At 44.7% G+C, this 20211-nt stretch overlaps 1 protein-coding gene across 9 annotated transcripts in view; it reads right to left on the minus strand.

The window, feature by feature from the left end:
- IQSEC3 (IQ motif and Sec7 domain ArfGEF 3) overlaps positions 1–20211 on the minus strand; it is a 107734-nt gene that overhangs the window by 13045 nt on the left and 74478 nt on the right. For all 9 annotated transcript variants that reach the window (XM_088454890.1, XM_088454889.1, XM_088454892.1 and 6 more), the window contains 3 exons: positions 14302–14524; positions 7003–7997; positions 6173–6334 (listed from right to left, as the gene is read on the minus strand). In XM_088454890.1, the coding sequence (XP_088311016.1) occupies positions 6173–6334; positions 7003–7997; positions 14302–14524 (1380 nt within the window). The remainder of the gene's footprint in view (positions 1–6172; positions 6335–7002; positions 7998–14301; positions 14525–20211) is intronic.

The following is a 20211-nucleotide window of genomic DNA, read 5'->3' on the forward strand; positions in this document are numbered from 1 at the left end:
AGGTAACATTACAGCATTACATAAGTGTCAGATGTTACTATGGTATACTGAGGTAACATTACAGCATTACATAAGTGTCAGATGTTACTATGGTATACAGAGGTAACATTACAGCATTACATAAGTGTCAGATGTTACTATGGTATACAGAGGTAACATTACAGCATTACATAAGTGGCAGATGTTACTATGGTATACTGAGGTAACATTACAGCATTACATATGTGACAGATGTTACTATGGTATACTGAAGTAATATTACAGCATTACATAAGTGTCAGATGTTACTATGGTATACTGAGGTAACATTACAGCATTACATAAGTGTCAGATGTTACTATGGTATACTGAGGTAACATTACAGCATTACATAAGTGTCAGATGTTACTATGGTATACAGAGGTAACATTACAGCATTACATAAGTGTCAGATGTTACTATGGTATACTGAGGTAACAGTACAGCATTACATAAGTGTCAGATGTTACTATGGTATACTGAGGTAACAGTACAGCATTACATAAGTGTCAGATGTTACTATGGTATACTGAGGTAGCATTACATAAGTGTCAGATGTTACTATGGTATACTGAGGTAACATTACAGCATTACATAAGTCTCAGATGTTACTATGGTATACTGAGGTAACATTACAGCATTACATAAGTGTCAGATGTTACTATGGTATACAGAGGTAACATTACAGCATTACATAAGTGTCAGATGTTACTATGGTATACTGAGGTAGCATTACATAAGTGTCAAATGTTACTATGGTATACTGAGGTAACATTACAGCATTACATAAGTGTCAGATGTTACTATGGTATACTGAGGTAACATTACAGCATTACATAAGTGTCAGATGTTACTATGGTATACTGAGGTAACATTACAGCATTACGTAAGTGTCAGATGTTACTATGGTATACAGAGGTAACATTACAGCATTACATAAGTGTCAGATGTTACTATGGTATACTGAGGTTGCATTACATAAGTGTCAAATGTTACTATGGTATACTGAGGTAACATTACAGCATTACATAAGTGTCAGATGTTACTATGGTATACTGAGGTAACATTACAGCATTACATAAGTGTCAGATGTTACTATGGTATACAGAGGTAACATTACAGCATTACATAAGTGTCAGATGTTACTATGGTATACTGAGGTAGCATTACATAAGTGTCAAATGTTACTATGGTATACTGAGGTAACATTACAGCATTACATAAGTGTCAGATGTTACTATGGTATACTGAGGTAGCATTACATAAGTGTCAAATGTTACTATGGTATACTGAGGTAACATTACAGCATTACATAAGTGTCAGATGTTACTATGGTATACTGAGGTAACATTACAGCATTACATAAGTGTCAGATGTTACTATTATATACTGAGGTAACATTACAGCATTACATAAGTGTCAGATGTTACTATGGTATACTGAGGTAACATTACAGCATTACATAAGTGTCAGATGTTACTATGGTATACTGAGGTAACATTACAGCATTACATAAGTGTCAGATGTTACTATGGTATACTGAGGTAACATTACAGCATTACATAAGTGTCAGATGTTACTATGGTATACTGAGGTAGCATTACATAAGTGCCAGATGTTACTATGGTATACTGAGGTAGCATTACATAAGTGTCAGATGTTACTATGGTATACTGAGGTAACATTACAGCATTACATAAGTGTCAGATGTTACTATGGTATACAGAGGTAACATTACAGCATTACATAAGTGTCAGATGTTACTATGGTATACTGAGGTAGCATTACAGCATTACGTAAGTGTCAGATGTTACTATGGTATACTGAGGTAACATTACAGCATTACATAAGTGTCAGATGTTACTATGGTCAGAATTTGTGGGTTTTGTTTGTCCACCTGCCTCCTTGAGGATTGACCAGAAGTTCTCAATGGGATTAAGGTCTGAGGAGTTTCCTGGCCATGGACCCAAAATTTCTATGTTTTGTTTCCCGAGCCACTTAGTAATTACTTTTGCCTTATGGCTAGGTGCTCCATCATGCTGGAAAAGGTATTGTTCATCACCAAACTGTTCTTGGATGGTTGGGAGTAGTTGCTCTTGGAGGATGTTTTGGTACCGTTCTTTATTCATGGCTGTGTTCTTTGGCAAAATGTTGAGAGATCCCACTCCCTTGGCTGAGAAGCAACTCCACACATGAATGGTCTCAGGATACTTTACTGTTGGCATGACACAGTACGAAGACTTTTGGAGGATGGCATGGTGTCAAGAAGGGCAGCAAAGAAGCAATTTCTCTGCAGGAAAAACATCAGGGACAAACAAATTTTCTTCAACAGGTACAGGGATTGGACTGCTGAGGACTGGGGTAAAGTTACTTTCTCTGATTAATTCACTTTCAGAATGTTTGGGGCATCTGGAAAAACGCTTGTCCGGAGAAGGAAAGGTGAGTGCTACAATCAGTCCTGTGTCATGCCAACAGTAAAGCATTCTGAGACCATTATATGTGTGGGGTTACTTCTCAGCCAAGGGAGTGGGCTCTCTCACAATTTTGCCTAAGAACACAGCCATGAATAAAGAATGGTAACAAAACATCCTCCAAGAGCAACTTCTCCCAACCATCCAAGAACAGTTTGGTGATGAACAAGGCCTTTTCCAGCATGATGGAGCACCTTGCCTCAAGGCAACAGTGATTACTAAGCGGCTCGGGGAACAAAACATCAAAATTTTGGGTCCATGGCCAGGAAAATCCCCAGACCTTAATCCCATTGAGAATTTGTGGTCAATCCTCAAGAGGCGGGTGGACAAACAAAAACCCACAAATTCTGACAAACTCCAAACATTGATTAGGCAAGAATGGGCGGCCATCAGTCAGTATGTGGCCCAGAAGTTGAGTGACAGCATGTCAGGGCGAATTGCAGGTCTTGAAAAAGTAGGGTCAACACTGCAAATATTGACTCTTTGCATAAACTTAATGAATTGTCAATAAAAGCCTTTGACACTTATGAAATGCTTGTAATTTTACTTCAGTATACCATAGTAACATCTGACACTTATGTAATGCTGTAATGTTATCTCAGTATACCATAGTAACATCTGACACTTATGTAATGCTACCTCAGTATACCATAGTAACATCTGACACTTATGTGATGCTTGTAATGTTACTTCAGTATACCATAGTAACATCTGACACTTATGTAATGCTACCTCAGTATACCATAGTAACATCTGACACTTATGTAATGCTACCTCAGTATACCATAGTAACATCTGACACTTATGTAATGCTACCTCAGTATACCATAGTAACATCTGACACTTATGTAATGCTTGTAATGTTACTTCAGTATACCATAGTAACATCTGACACTTATGTAATGCTACCTCAGTATACCATAGTAACATCTGACACTTATGTAATGCTGTAATGTTACCTCAGTATACCATAGTAACATCTGACACTTATGTAATGCTGTAATGTTACCTCAGTATACCATAGTAACATCTGACACTTATGTAATGTTACTTCAGTATACCATAGTAACATCTGACACTTATGTAATGCTGTAATGTTACCTCAGTATACCATAGTAACATCTGACACTTATGTAATGCTACCTCAGTATACCATAGTAACATCTGACACTTATGTATTGCTACCTCAGTATATCATAGTAACATCTGACACTTATGTAATGCTTGTAATGTTACTTCAGTATACCATAGTAACATCTGACACTTATGTAATGCTATCTCAGTATACCATAGTAACATCTGACACTTATGTAATGCTGTAATGTTACCTCAGTATACCATAGTAACATCTGACACTTATGTAATGCTGTAATGTTACCTCAGTATACCATAGTAACATCTGACACTTATGTAATGCTGTAATGTTACTTCAGTATACCATAGTAACATCTGACACTTATGTAATGCTGTAATGTTACCTCAGTATACCATAGTAACATCTGACACTTATGTAATGCTGTAATGTTACCTCAGTATACCATAGTAACATCTGACACTTATGTAATGCTGTAATGTTACTTCAGTATACCATAGTAACATCTGACACTTATGTAATGCTGTAATGTTACCTCAGTATACCATAGTAACATCTGACACTTATGTAATGCTGTAATGTTATCTCAGTATACCATAGTAACATCTGACACTTATGTAATGCTGTAATGTTACCTCAGTATACCATAGTAACATCTGACACTTATGTAATGCTGTAATGTTACCTCAGTATACCATAGTAACATCTGACACTTATGTAATGCTGTAATGTTACTTCAGTATACCATAGTAACATCTGACACTTATGTAATGCTGTAATGTTACCTCAGTATACCATAGTAACATCTGACACTTATGTAATGCTGTAATGTTATCTCAGTATACCATAGTAACATCTGACACTTATGTAATGCTGTAATGTTACCTCAGTATACCATAGTAACATCTGACACTTATGTAATGCTGTAATGTTACCTCAGTATACCATAGTAACATCTGACACTTATGTAATGCTGTAATGTTACTTCAGTATACCATAGTAACATCTGACACTTATGTAATGCTGTAATGTTACCTCAGTATACCATAGTAACATCTGACACTTATGTAATGCTGTAATGTTACCTCAGTATACCATAGTAACATCTGACACTTATGTAATGCTGTAATGTTACCTCAGTATACCATAGTAACATCTGACACTTATGTAATGCTGTAATGTTACTTCAGTATACCATAGTAACATCTGACACTTATGTAATGCTGTAATGTTACCTCAGTATACCATAGTAACATCTGACACTTATGTAATGCTGTAATGTTACCTCAGTATACCATAGTAACATCTGACAAAAAAGTCTCAAACCACTGAAGCAGCAAACTTTGTGAAAACCAAAACTTGTGTCAGTCTCAAAACCTTTGGTCATGGCTGTATATACCTCTGGAGGGGACACAATGCGCTCCTTACCTGGGCTTGCTGGTAGCTCTCCAAACGATTAGTTAATAACTGAACTGTCATAAAAATATATATACAGTATATATTGCTACTGAACAATAATGAAGGTCCTGTGGGGACCGAAACACCGACCTCTGGCTATATACTGACCTACATCTGGTAACGAATGAATATGGGGTATTTTGCATAAGAATGGCGAGTGCCCTTTCTCAATTTTGAAGATATTAATAAACGCGACTGATGCACCACCCTGGATGATTGAATTTATATGATGAGAGTGCCGGTACTGCGGACTCTCTCTCTATATATATATGTACACACACACACACACACACACACACACACACACACACACACACACAAATATATAATACTTTAGGGGTAGTTTCGTGACCTGTTGTACCCTTATCCTTTCATATACATAATGCGCAGTTGTATAAAGGACATTTCCATGCTGTAGAATAGATAATATCATCATCAACATCATATCTTTTGTAAGTTATTAAAGTGAGTACTATAATATACTGCAAAGCTTTCGTGACCAGGTGCTATATACGTTTTGCAATTATATTTATTAAGAACTTCTGAGTCTGTACAACGCCGGCCAGTCAGCGACTGGACAAGGATCTAGGACATTTCTTTATTACTATATATTGCGCATATATTTTGTCAAAACATTTCCTTGGTGTCTGACAAAGTCCCCCCTCTTGGCTCTGGAAAGTGTCATTATCAGTGACACCCTAGAATGGAAGAACGTCATTCCGATCTGTCTTTCCTGTAACAGAGGCCGTTTTCCTTTACGCTCTGTAATTAGATGACAGTCCTATGTGTGACGTGCAGGCACTCTGCATTTTATTGCATTACAATATCTGATGCTTTGTAATCATGTCCTCAATTTCCGAACTGATCTGCGTAAGGCAGCGAGCGAGGGCTGTGAGCGTGTAATGTGAGCTGACTAGCAGAATGACCTAGATACAGAGCTCAGGTGAGGAGCTCAGAGCCTATTGTACCAGACAGACAAGGGGAACAATATGTTTCATCTCTACCCACTTTAGGCCTTTGTATAACGGTAGGATTAGTCATTGCTGGATTGGCGGCTGTAGGTCTTCAGGTGTTGGGAAGGGGTGGAGGGGGGGGGATGGGTCTCACGCCCAATCTACTGTGGATCACTCACTCGAGAACATCCCGGTTGAACTGCTTCTTGCTGTTCCCCAGAAACTCTCCTATCATCTGCCGACTCAGTCCTTTCCTCTGCAGCAGGAAATGGGCCACACCGATGGGGGTGTCTGGGATGAAACCTCGGGAGATCAGGAACTGGATGCCCTTGTCAGGATTCCTGCGGGAGAGATAGAGAGAGAGGAGTGATAACGCCCGGGGAACGGGACAGGACACCTGCAGTTGTTAGATTTGGTGCCTGTAAGAATGAGGTTATAGCTCTCTCTCGAGGAAACAACATTCTCAGAGGCTTCCTTGGCTCCGAAAGAGAACGTAGCCCCATGCAGCAGAAGATCTGAAAGATAATGGCTTTACTGATGGGGCTTCATTAGTCATTTTCTGTGAAAGATCTTACGCCCTTAATCTGCATATACAGAGGTGTTAATTTTAGGATGGAAAGAGCATTCTCAAAGTGTATGTCATTCGGAAAGAGACCTGTGGGAACGCTAATTAGATACACAGTATTCCTCCGATACAGAAAGGCAAACTCTGCATGAACTAAAATATTTTCCATAAGGGTTCCTGTGCACCCCCTTGTTTCCAGCTTAGAGAAATGTTAACACACAAAACCGGGGACAAATACACAGTATGCTTTTAACTATCATTATTTTCAATTGCTCATGTGTACAATCCCTTAATCAAAGGAAGATCTCCTGGCCTGGCTTAATTTAGCACAATGTCACATGGATATGGTCACATACTCAAACCTCCACTACTGCCACACAAAAGCACAAATGCATGTAAACGCTCTTTTGGGATGACCCAACAACCCCTTTCGCCCCATCTCACACGTTGAACAGGTTGAGCCCGATACGGTAGAGTCTCTTCCTCATGGTATCAGTGGAGAGAGTAGGCGAGCGGCAGCTGGCTGGGTTCTCGCAGTAGTACCGTGGAAGGCTGAGGATCATGGCTTGCAACGCCTCCTTAGAAGACACCTCAGACACAGACTTGGCAGAGGTAGATGTACTACTGCTGCTCAACTGTTCCGAGAGGTCTGCGGGTTCTGTTTCAGTTGGAACGGGCCCCACTAACTCCTTCCCTAGCCCATCTCCATTCAACTCCGGGAAAGAGTTCTGGGCAAGGTGAGAATCATGGGCCGTTCCCTCCTGGGAAGGAAGCTCAGAAGAAATTTCTCCAACAGCTCTAACCTCATCCGATTTAGGGTTTTGAGTCCCTGCCAAACAGTTGGACATAGAGAGAGAGGTGGACGAGGAGACCGAGATGTTGTTATTGTCTATCTGAACAGTCACATCTCTGAAAGCCATCATCAACGTACTGCTGCTCTTAGGCAAGGTCCCGAGTTGCCCGTCCTCGTGATCTCCCTCTTCCAATTTAGGTGGCTCCAGTTCCGGATTCTGCTGCATAAAAGCCTCACGGATCTGGTAGGAGCCCGTTTCGGGGAAGGCACACATGGTCTTCAGGCTCCAAGTGCTGAGAGCGTCGTCAATAGATTTGGCAAGAGACTGTACCTGCTCTGTGAAGGAGTCTTCAAGCTCAGTTAATGCCCCACTGATGGTGGCTGGAAGGGAAGGAGACCTGACCAAGGGAATTCCCACCAAATTGTAGCTCTCCAGCAGAGCCTTCTCAGCGGAAGGGAAGCTGTCTGGGTTGTGCACCCGCACCTTGCGTAGAGAGATACGCCGGGGCAGGCGGTTTTGCAGCAGCGAGTCTCTGATCTTTTCAAAGTTCTTGCTGAGCTGGTACTGGCGAAACGCTGTTTGGATGGTGCAGGCTGCTCTTCGGGAAACTAAGTGACCTCCATACTTGTGCTCCAGCATCTCAATCTGTAATACAAAGAATCAAAGTCACTCTGGTGTGTTGTTTAACTAGAGCACAAAGGATATAGGGAGAGAAAATGAAAACCTACTTTATGATGTTGTCTAATGTCTAATAATTTTAAAAGGTGGACATTGAGTGATGCATTCATTAATAATGATGGAAACAGTGTATTAATTTGGTCATGATCAATCCTAAAATCTGACTACTGCAGATAAAACCACATATGCCAAACCTGTATAATGTATATCTCCTTATATAACGTAATCATGTTTATATGCACAGGTGCAGAAATTCATTACATGTTTAGTAGTTTTCCCAGTCTGCAGATTGCACAAAAAATGATGGCCTGATTCAGAGTCACACGCAATCCGCACCCAATGCCAATGTTCGTGCAGTTGATTATTTGCAAATACGCAAAAAGTTCTGCAAACCCCATATGGAGCATGTGTTGTTGCAATTGGGTCAGATGGTATCAAAAAGGTGACGGCAAAGTGACGGGGCAGTGACTGGGAGCTCAGTGCACGCAAAAATAGGCCAAGTCAGTGAGCTTGTTACAGGAGTGTTGAGGCATGTCAATGCAAGCAGCTGCATTCCCAGATACACAGCCACAGGAGGCCATAGCCAGTGGGAGAACCTTCCATAGTATTACTGCATGCTTTTATGCTAAAAGTGGGCATCTCAGTCCCTGCATAATCGGCCGCACGGAAGTACACAAGGGAAGTAGTTTGTAGCAGCAGTTCCATGAAGTCACTGATGGGCGAATGCCAATAGAGGCTGCTGCTTGCACCTTTGGGTGAGACTCATAATCAAACCCTATATGAGTTTTGGTATATTAAATCCCATTTAATAACATTCTGTCTTTGTGTTCTCAAAAAGTTAACATGTCACTTTTTTTTTTTGTAAACCACTATGGGCCAGATTAAGAGGGTGCACGCTCAGTTGATATTCATGCAGTGTACGTACAAATGCGCTATTGCGCACGTGACCATTGGCATCAGAACTGGAAAGGGGAAAACCTTGGGCATTCTTCGGTGGCGGTCTGAAGCGAACGCAATATAACCTGTTTCGTGGACGTATTATGGGCGTGTCAGCGAAAGCAGCTGCGTTCTTCTACGCAGAGCCTCAGCTACAGAGGCCATGTTTAGATCGATAACCTGCACCTGCCATAAGGTGCAAGTGTTGATGGTGCTCGCTACGCTGGATTGTCCAGAACCACCGGGCACGGAAAGTGAGCGCCTCAGGGCTAGCACAGTCTGGTACACGCTAGTACACAAGGGGGAGGCTGATTCTAGCATTTGCAAATTATCGCCATCGCTGTTCCACAAAACACCACTGCCACAGTCATATCCCTGGGGTGAGAGTGATTTGTACTTGATAGCGAATGTGAGGTATATTTTGGAGGGATTTCTTAGACAGACCAGGTGGTTTTGTTTTGTTTTACCATTTCACATAAACTGTGATTTTCTACTTCAAAACCAATTAATTTATTGTGTGTCACATACTGATTTATTTACTTCAGGAAATCCTTATAATTGCACCAATCGCTAACAACAGCAGATTGCCTTCCATGGCTTCACTTTCTGCCCCCCCCATCACCTTTCCTCTTTACTGGCAGATTTGTTTGTTATAGCCCGTGTATAATTTGTTTATTGTCCCTATAAATGCCTGCTGATATTGTATTACCATCTTTGATTTATAACATTTATTGCTGAGATGAAGGGTAGTGAGCGGCCATTTTGAAGGTTAGAGGGCCGCCCAGGCGGCCCCTGAGGTGAATTAGGTTGCTCATCATTGGCCTAGTTATCGTGGACTGACCCATTTTGTGAGGCACTTTGTGTCACAGTGACATCAAGGGCTCCTAGTGAACTGACAATTTGTCTTCTGCCACGGTGGCTGGCTGGCTGTATGTAGGCGACCGGTGTACTGTAATTAAGGGGTCTATTTACTAAGCAGTGTTAGGAGAGAGCCAACCAGCTCCTAACTGTCATCTCACAGGCTGTGTTTGAAAAATGACAGGTGGGAGCTGATTGGCTGGCACCTTATCACTTTTCACTCTGTCTCCTAACACTGCTTAGTAACTAGACCCCTTAGTAACAATTCCTATTACTGGCTAATAATGCACTAAGTGGATAAGTTATAGGTTCGAGGCCTATGGTGTCCATCTCACTAGCTATTGCATTAGGCTCGTCTTCCTGGGTGGTCCGTCACTACCCTACTGTCCTAGCACTATGCCCGGAATCCAGCCAATCAGCTTTTAGAGCTGCATACGAAAACAGTCACATAGGGCCGTATTCAATTTGGAGCGAAAAGCCGTTTTCGCGTGTTTTTGGCGAAAACTGTTCGCCGATGACGTCATTTTTGCCTGTTTTGAGTTTACTCCGTATTCTGTTTGAAAGACTTTCCGCCCAGGCAATGTAACAGGCGAAAAAGTTTTGCCTATGAATACCAGGCAGAAGAAAGTGCAGAATTGGGGTTTTGGGGTACAACATTGCGGGAACCCCCCTGCAGCCTTCAGACAGTACCCCGAAGGTAAACTGTGTCAAATTTTTTTTAAAAAAGACTTAAGGACACCCCAAAAAATTCACATTGATTTTGGGGGTGAAAAAATAAAAAGTTGGGGGACAAAGTAAAAAACTAGCGAACTTCACTCAGGGGGGGTCCCCAAATATGCCCCTGGTGTTTTTATCATTGCAGGGGCTTGCGGCTGGTGGATTAGTCACGATTTTTTTAAGTTAACTTTAGCAACTTTTAAATATGCTGACCCCCATTTTCAAGTACCCCAAATTTGCTGGGATAAGTTATTTTCTGCAAAAAAACCTCCAGAATACTATTCTGCACCACATATACAAAAACGCTATTTAGCAGCTATTGAGACCATTTAAAAACACCAAATACCTTCAGCAAGCCAAATCGGGGGGTACCATAGCTAACCCCCATGTTAGAGCATCTTTTGGGGGGTGTTAGGCTGATTTCCCCAAATCTGACATGACTTTCCGCTTGTTTAAGTTTCGCCGGGTCCCGTTTTCGCCTACTTTTAAATTGAATATGGCGATACGTGGGCACGCGCGCGATACTTTTCCGCCTGCAAAACAGGCGAAGTAGGTGAAAAGTCCGGGAGGCAAAAAAGTATCGCGGCTCGGCTCAAATTGAATACGGGCCTTAGTCTATATACCATGGTATATATTGCAGAATACATTTTAGATTGTATTATAGGAAATTATATATACTATATATATTTCTCTCAATGGTCCTCGGTTTCTTTGGCACAAACGCTGAATCTAACAGGCGCCTTTGAAAACACAGATTTTCACATCTCAGGATTCCAGCAAGTGTTTGGAAACGGCTTTAGCGACGACGACTGAGCTGGCTGAAAGTTCTGGAGGAAAATAAATCTCATTACTGAGGGCAGGAACCGTAACGCTGCATAAGATTCGGAGAGGCACAAATCCCTTTTTTCCCCTGCAGCCCGCAGGCTTTCTGTGTTTATTCTGTTTTTTTTTCTTCCCAGTAGAAAAAGCAAAACAAGGTCAGGAGGACTGCGCGGCTCTGAAAGTCCTGTCAGCTTCTTCGTGATCCTGATTTAACCCAACTAATGGAGCTGGGACCTCGCTTAGTCCTCACCGTGACCCGGGCTTTCTTCCGAAGTTCCACTGATCTTATTCTGCCCTTGCTTTTTACCTTAGATCAGAGGTTCCCAAACTCGGTTCTCAAAGCACCCCAACAGTCCAGGTTTTAAGGATATCCATGTGTGACCACAAGTTACTTAATTAGTACCTCAGTCAATTTGATTTAACCACCTGTGCTCAACCATGGATATCTCTAAAACCTGAACTGTTGGGGAGCCTTGAGGACCACGTTTGGGAACCTCTACCTTAGATCATCTGTGGAGTGATCTGATCTCCGCTCTCCTCTCGCTTATCACCACCCCCAGTCCATATGTCTCTGTCCTTGTTTGGAATCCACCCGTCTTCTCCGCGTCACGACCCCTCTATAACTGCGCGTTGTTTTGCTGACCTCAGTCGTGTCCTGATCGGGTAACACTCATGGAGTGACAGCAACTGCACCCTCAGCTATCTCCCTCTAGCACTGTCCTTGGCACGATTTTACCCCCACCCTAAAGGATGGACACATAAGTCTATAGAGTTCAGTGCATCACTGAGCTGTTATACTCCGTCCGACCAGCTGCGCGCGAGCTGTTATACTCAGCCTGAGCTGCAGAGTGTGAGTTGTTATACTCAGCCTGAGCTGCAGAGTGTGAGTTGTTATACTCAGCCTGAGCTGCAGAGTGTGAGCTGTTATACTCAGCCTGAGCTGCCGAGTGTGAGCTGTTATACCCAGCCTAAGCTGCAGTGTAAGCTGTTATACTCCGTCCGACCAGCTGCGCGTGAGCTGTTATACTCAGCCTGAGCTGCCGAGTGTGAGCTGTTATACTCAGTCTGAGCTGCCAAGTATGAGCTGTTATACTCAGCCTGAGCTGCTGAGTGTGAGCTGTTATACTCAGTCTGAGCTGCCGAGTGTGAGCTGTTATACTCAGCCTGAGCTGCCAAGTATGAGCTGTTATACTCAGCCTGAGCTGCCAAGTATGAGCTGTTATACTCAGCCTGAGCTGCAGAGTGTGAGTTGTTATACTCAGCCTGAGCTGCCAAGAATCAGCTGTTATACCCAGCCTAAGCTGCAGTGTGAGCTGTTATACTCCATCCGACCAGCTGCAGTGTGAGCTGTTATACTCAGCCTGAACTGCAGAGTGTGAGCTGTTATACTCAGTCTGAGCTGCCAAGTATGAGCTGTTATACTCAGCCTGAGCTGCAGTGTGAGCTGTTATACTCAGCCTGAGCTGCAGAGTGTGAGTTGTTATACTCAGCCTGAGCTGCAGAGTGTGAGCTGTTATACTCAGCCTGAGCTGCAGAGTGTGAGTTGTTATACTCAGCCTGAGCTGCAGTGTGAGCTGTTATACTCAGCCTGAGCTGCAGAGTGTGAGCTGTTATACTCAGCCTGAGCTGCAGAGTGTGAGCTGTTATACTCAGCCTGAGCTGCAGAGTGTGAGCTGTTATACTCAGCCTGAGCTGCCGAGTATGAGCTGTTATACTCAGCCTGAGCTGCCAAGTATGAGCTGTTATACTCAGCCTGAGCTGCAGTGTGAGCTGTTATACTCAGCCTGAGCCGCAGTGTGAGCTGTTATACTCAGCCTGAGCTGCAGAGTGTGAGCTGTTATACTCAGCCTGAGCTGCCAAGTATGAGCTGTTATACTCAGCCTGAGCTGCCGAGTGTGAGCTGTTATACTCAGCCTGAGCTGCAGTGTGAGCTGTTATACTCAGCCTGAGCTGCAGTGTGAGCTGTTATACTCAACCTGAGCTGCAGTGTGAGCTGTTATACTCAACCTGAGCTGCAGTGTGAGCTGTTATACTCAGCCTGAGCCGCAGAGTGTGAGCTGTTATACTCAGCCTGAGCTGCAGAGTGTGAGTTGTTATACTCAGCCTGAGCTGCAGTGTGAGCTGTTATACTCAGCCTGAGCTGCAGAGTGTGAGCTGTTATACTCAGCCTGAGCTGCCGAGTGTGAGCAGTTATTCTCAGCCTGAGCTGCCGAGTGTGAGCTGTTATACTCAGCCTGAGCCGCAGAGTGTGAGCTGTTATACTCAGCCTGAGCCGCAGAGTGTGAGCTGTTATACTCAGCCTGAGCCGCAGAGTGTGAGCTGTTATACTCAGCCTGAGCTGCAGAGTGTGAGCTGTTATACTCAGCCTGAGCTGCAGTGTGAGCTGTTATACTCAGCCTGAGCCGCAGTGTGAGCTGTTATACTCAGCCTGAGCTGCAGTGTGAGCTGTTATACTCAGCCTGAGCCGCAGAGTGTGAGCTGTTATACTCAGCCTGAGCTGCAGTGTGAGCTGTTATACTCAGCCTGAGCTGCAGTGTGAGCTGTTATACTCACCCTGAGCTGCAGTGTGAGCTGTTATACTCAGCCTGAGCCGCAGTGTGAGCTGTTATACTCAGCCTGAGCTGCAGTGTGAGCTGTTATACTCAGCCTGAGCTGCAGAGTGTGAGCTGTTATACTCAGCCTGAGCTGCAGAGTGTGAGTTGTTATACTCAGCCTGAGCTGCAGTGTGAGCTGTTATACTCAGCCTAAGCTGCAGAGTGTGAGTTGTTATGCTCAGTCCAAGTTGCCCATCATGATAAACAGCATGAGCCACTATAATCAGTGCAGGCTGTTATACAGTGTGAGCAGTTATACAGTGTGAGCAGTTATACAGTGCCAACCCTTAAACTCAGCTGATAGTTGTGACAGCGTTTATATGATACAGGGAGGAGGCTCTGACCTGTTTGTTCTTGAGGTCCAGGGAGATCTCGTAGTCTGAGCTAGTCCCATGAGAGCAGGTGGCTGTGGTCTTCCCTCTCTGGACTAGGACCGGAGATGCTGTATGGTGCAGGCTGGCCTTGGTCAGTGACTCCTCCTCTCCTGGCTGATTGGCGTTACTATGGCTGTCACTGTCCCGGACGTCCCACGCTGTACACAGCAGCTTCTTATTGGCGGAGTCATCGCTGTGAAATAAATGAGAAATATGCCCCAGTTATAATTATAAATAGTGACATTTTTTTTCAAAGATTAATTCAATAAAAAATTTATCATATCCTGTAGGTATTTTATCGCTTACAGATATTGTCTAGATCAGCCAAAGTAAAATTCATCCATAAACTCCAGTGGGACAACAACACTGCTGCCCAAATTACTAGGAAAACAGTCACTGACCGCACAGAACATAAAACCAAAAAGTTGTTTCTCAGTCCACCCTGCCATGGATGATGAGCATAACAAAGATTTGCTAAACGTAATTAATAAGTGGCCTATACTCTAAGATGTCCAAATTTGCATACTCACTTTGCTCAGGAATAACTTATCAGTGTTTTCACTTTGCATACATCAACGGAATCGTTCAGAAATAAAAATGACTCTGACATCACAATCTTCCCATACCAGTGTGACAGGAACCTAACCTGTGCTGCTGGGGACCCTGCTCCTTCCACTATATAACTCTCAGTCTGTGGCTTCCTGCTGCCCCCATTACCCTCCTCACATCATGTCACTGTCCCTGTCACATGCAGCCCTGTCCTCACTAACACATCACTCATCTCCTGATATACTCTGTGCTGCTGGGGACCCTGCTCCTTCCACTATATAACTCTCAGTCTGTGGCTTCCTGCTGCCCCCATTCCCCTCCTCACATCATGTCACTGCCCCTGTCACATGCAGCCCTGTCCTCACTAACACATCCCTCACCTCCTGATATACTCTGTGCTGCTGGGGAACCTGCTCCTCCCACTATATAACTCTCAGCCTGTGACTTCCTGCTGCCTCCATTCCCCTCCTCACATCATGTCACTGCCCGTCACATGCAGCCCTGTCCTCACTAACACATCACTCATCTCCTGATATACTCTGTGCTGCTGGGGACCTTGCTCCTCCCACTATATAACTCTCAGTCTGAGGCTTCCTGCTGCCCCCATTCCCCTCCTCACATCATGTCACTGCCCCTGTCACATGCAGCCCTGTCCTCACTAACACATCCCTCATCTCCTGATATACTCTGTGCTGCTGGGGACCCTGCTCCTTCCACTATATAACTCCCAGTCTGTGGCTTCCTGCTGCCCCCATTCCCCTCCTCACATCATGTCACTGCCCCTGTCACATGCAGCCCTGTCCCCACTAACACATCACATCACTGTACAGGTTACAGCCTTCCACAGTATCAGTACTGTTGTTTCCTGAAATAAGATGTGCTGCTGTGAGCTATTTACTTGACTGTAGACCACTGGAGACAATCAGGTGGACAAGAAATGAAGAAAGATACCACAAAAGTACTCTGGCCGAAGTCAACTGATCCTTAAAAGCGAGGGTGTGCCATTTCTACCTTCTGCATTGCTGTGATGATCAATGTACAAAGAGAGGACACTATATGGAATATGAGAAGGTGGGAGAAGCCATGTTTGCACACAGGGAAGTTTGCGGATAAACATTGCTGTCACCAGTACATATTACATTCTATAACATAGGAAAGACCAAAGTATGCCGTCTCCCACTGCCACCGCCGCGAAGGCAGGGTCGTAATGAGGGGTGTACAACCGGTGCGATGTCCAGGATGCAAGGCTGCGAGGGCGCCAATGTCGCTTCTCTAATGGTGCCTGGAAGAGGCAGTCCGCCTTCCTGTTTCACATTTTGCAGTGCCTAAAGGCGCCAGACTAGTCCTGATTCAGCGTTGTACGGTACTGCACAGTCACCGCCTGCCAATCAGGCAGCGGCTCAGAGGCACCGCGCGCGAGGACGCAGGACTCGTTCTGCACATGTGCAGGATACCCCACTATGCGCTAAAGTTTCCGCGCATGCCATTACACCGACAGACCGCTGATTACAGTTCCCAGCAGCCTCTGCAGCTGCTCAAGAAGTCAGGGGGATATCACATGAGCGGTGTCAGCCGGTATGGGAGGTGACAGTTGGAAGCAAGTGGCAGGGGGATGGCCATCGGTCGTCCCATAGGCGATGGCACAGAACCATCATCTATGGTGAACCAATGTTTTGCACCCCTCGATGGCCACCATTGCTAGGGGGGGGGCATAGTGGCCCATGGGCCAATCAGAATCGGGGTCGGGGATTAGCAGGCTGTGGGGGGGGGGGAGGCTGTGATCTGCTGGATCGGACAACATAACGGGCACATTGTTGTGTACTCGCTGTGCCGCTGATGATGCCCGCTCCCGCGTGTCGTCAGCGACATCACCCGTCATATGATCAGTGCCCCCGCCATCATTCCGTCGCTGCTGGCATCGGCAAGTGGGCTCGCACTTGCTGATGCCGGCACCCCCGCCGGGTCCCGTCGCTAGTACACTGGGTATACATTGTTTAGGAGCTGATTGTTTGGTACTTTATCTCGCTCCAAGGCTTAGGGTTCGTACATGTTTACACTTTTTCAATATTGCCCTGTGGCTGCGCTACACCTGTGAGTTAATACAAAGTTTATTTAAATAAAACCTGGCAGAGGCTTTTAGGTTTCTATCAGCAGATATGAATATGCAGCATGTCCTATGTTCTGTGTGTGACTGCAGGTGTATCTGCATGCTACACACTACGTTACATGTTACAGCCGCTGGCACTGTAACGTAGCATTTCGCATGCAGATACACCCGCAGTCATACACAGAACATAGGACATGCTGCATATCATTTTACTCAGCAGAAGCTGCGTGTGCTATCTATTCTCATCGTTGTGTGAATAAGACACATTTGAAGATAAAAAAAGACGCTCGGTGCTACCGAGTCACGTCTCGGCATGGCGCAACTAGAAGGGCTGTTTAACGCGCCAGGAGGCTACATGTATGTGGACCCATCTGTATACGGTTCAAGCTAAGACAATATGGTGGCATGTGAGATTCTATGAGGCTATATTGGGGCATATGGTGGCATGTGAGATTCTAAGAGGCTATATTGGGGCATATGGTGGCATGTGAAATCATGAGTGGGCAGTTGGGTTCGATGTAAGTAGTACTCATGTTTTAGTCATGTTGCACATTATCCTTATGCTAGATATTCACTATTATCCTGCAATAAGTACATATTTATTTGCTATACCGCTTTGATCAGTTCTACATTATTTAGCCGCTATGCAGCTGGTATAGCGCCCAGGGGCCTATTCATTCACTCCCTAAGTCACGCGGAAACTGCTACTGCAGCATGTTCAGGGAAACGGGGCGAATGCGGATTACGCTATGTAACGGTGACTACAGCTCTTATCGGGAGAGCTTTCCTTCGCTGAGGTCATCATGTATACGGCGGTACTAAACGCATGTGATCATTGGCGGGATGCTTGATGGATCACGCCCTTGAAGTTTTGTGGTTGGCTTAAGGGGACAGGGGCTAGAGCCCAACGGCACTGCAAGTATACAATAATGTATGGTCATGTCTGCGCGATAACATTTCTTCTGCTAAAGTTTTGTGGGAATATCTGCGCTGTGACTTCTGGTAAAGGATAATGAAATCAAGTAAATAAATATCCACTTACAGAGGCCATAAAAGGTATCCGCGCTTCCCTTGGCTCCTTCTCATTTTATTTTCCATAAAATGGATTTATTCAGAAATCCTTACCAATAATTAGCACAAAATACTCTGCAATGTCAAATGAAAAACAGAACAGAAAACAATTCATTATGCTAAGGGGGATGTGTTCAAGCTTCTCCGCAAAGAGCTGTGTAATATGTTGCCACTTGATAAATAGAAGTTAGTAATAATATTAATAATAATAATAATAATAAATATTACACCAAAATAAACCCTAGCACATGCAATCACAGTTATCTTGAGATGTTGCACAATTGATTCCGAAAATGGATTCTAACGATTGTCATTAATTTGATCACACCTGTCTGTGAGGTTGGACAGCAAGTTAGTGAATTACCGAACATGAGCTTCATCATGAAGTTCAAAGAACATTCAAAGTGTTCGCTTCACTGACAGTTGAAGTGAATAACATTGATTTTCTCATTACAATGGCACCTGCCAAGGGGTGGGATATATTAGGCAGCAAGTGAACAGTCAGTTGTTGAAGTTGAATGTTTTGGAAGCAGGAAAAATAGGCAAGGATCTGAGAGACTTTGAACAGGCGCTGTGAGCCCCTCAGCCCAGCGCAAAGCCAGTGGGGGGCGCAATCAGTGTGATCGCTCCCCCCACAGGCATAGGAGACTGCTGCGGCTGCTGCTTAGAGGCCGCGAGCAGTCTCCCAGTGCAGCCCAGCACACAGCAGCGTTTGCTGGGCTGCTGTGATGTAAGATGGGGCAGCGCCGGGCCCCTCCAGGAAGCCTGGGCCCCGGTAATTAGTACCCGCTCCCTCCAACTCTCTGTGCCCCTGACTTTGACAAGGGTCAAACTGTGATGGCTAGACGTCTGGGTCAGAGCATCTCAGGTCTTGTGGGTTGTTCCCTGTATGCAGTGGTTAGTACCTACCAAACGTGGTTCAAAGAAGGATAATCGGTGAATCGGCGGCAGGGTCATGGGCGCCCAAGGCTCACTGATACGCGTTAGCAGCGAAGGCTAGCCCACCTGGTCCTATCCCACAGAAGAGCTACTGTAGCACAAGTTGCTGAAAAAGCTAATGCTGGCTAGGATAGAAAGGTGACAGACCATACAGAGCATCGCAGCTTGCTTCATATGGGGTTGCGTAGCCGCAGACCGGTCTGAGGGCCAATGCTTACCCCTGTCTGCCTACAATGGGCACGTGAGCGTCAGACCTGGACCATGAATTATGTTTTCTTTTACATCATGAAGGCCGGGTGAGTGTGCACCGTTTACCTGGGGAAGAGATGTCACCAGGAGGCACTATAGGAAGGAGGCACGCCGGTGGAGGCACTATAGGAAGGAGGCACACCAGTGGAGGCCGTGTGATGTTCTGTGCAATGTTCTGGGAAAGCTTGGATCCTGCCATTCAATGTGGATGTTTTTTAGACACGTACCATCTACCTAAACATTGCTGCAGGCCAAGTACAGTAGTGACGTCTTGGTGACAGATACAGGACACCTTCAGAGGACTTGTGGAGTCCATGGGGCCTATTCATCAACACTATCAGGGGCGTATCTATAATGGGTGCAGGGTGTGCGGGGAACACGGGCCCCTGGGTCCAGGGGGGCCCCACATCGCACACCCTGCTACCATAAAATTACTTACCTCTCCGGAGTCCCATGTTGGCACGGGGGTCTGGCACTGTAAAACGAATGGAAAATGGCCGCGGCAGCCATTTTCCCGTCGTTTGCGCATGCGCAGTACAGGGTAAATGGCCACCGCGGCCATTTTCCCGGTGACCTGTGCATACACTATAGACTCTGGGCACACTCTAGTGCCCAGAGTCTATAACTCCGGCGCTAGCCGCGCACAGCTCAGTGCGCTGCTGGGCGGAAAGGAGGGGGCCCATGTCAGAGACTACACACGGGCCCCCTCCTCTCTAGAAAGGCCCCTGAACACTATATTAACGGTTTTAAAGGGCATTTTCCTTAATTACAGTTATTTTAGTATTCATTAACACACTTAGGGGCCTATTCATTAAACGTAAAAATTCAATGGAGATAATTAGCTTTAGAACTCTCATGGAGTTCTACCTAATTATAGGTGGAATTCATCATTCCACCTCTCCATAAGTATCTATTCCGAAAAGCTGTCATTTTTGCGATGACAGCTTTTCGGGAAATAGATACTT

The sequence above is a fragment of the Taudactylus pleione genome, unplaced genomic scaffold (assembly GCF_031769625.1).
Source record: "Taudactylus pleione unplaced genomic scaffold, aTauple2 ptg000634l, whole genome shotgun sequence".
NCBI classification, from domain to species: Eukaryota; Metazoa; Chordata; class Amphibia; order Anura; family Myobatrachidae; genus Taudactylus; species Taudactylus pleione.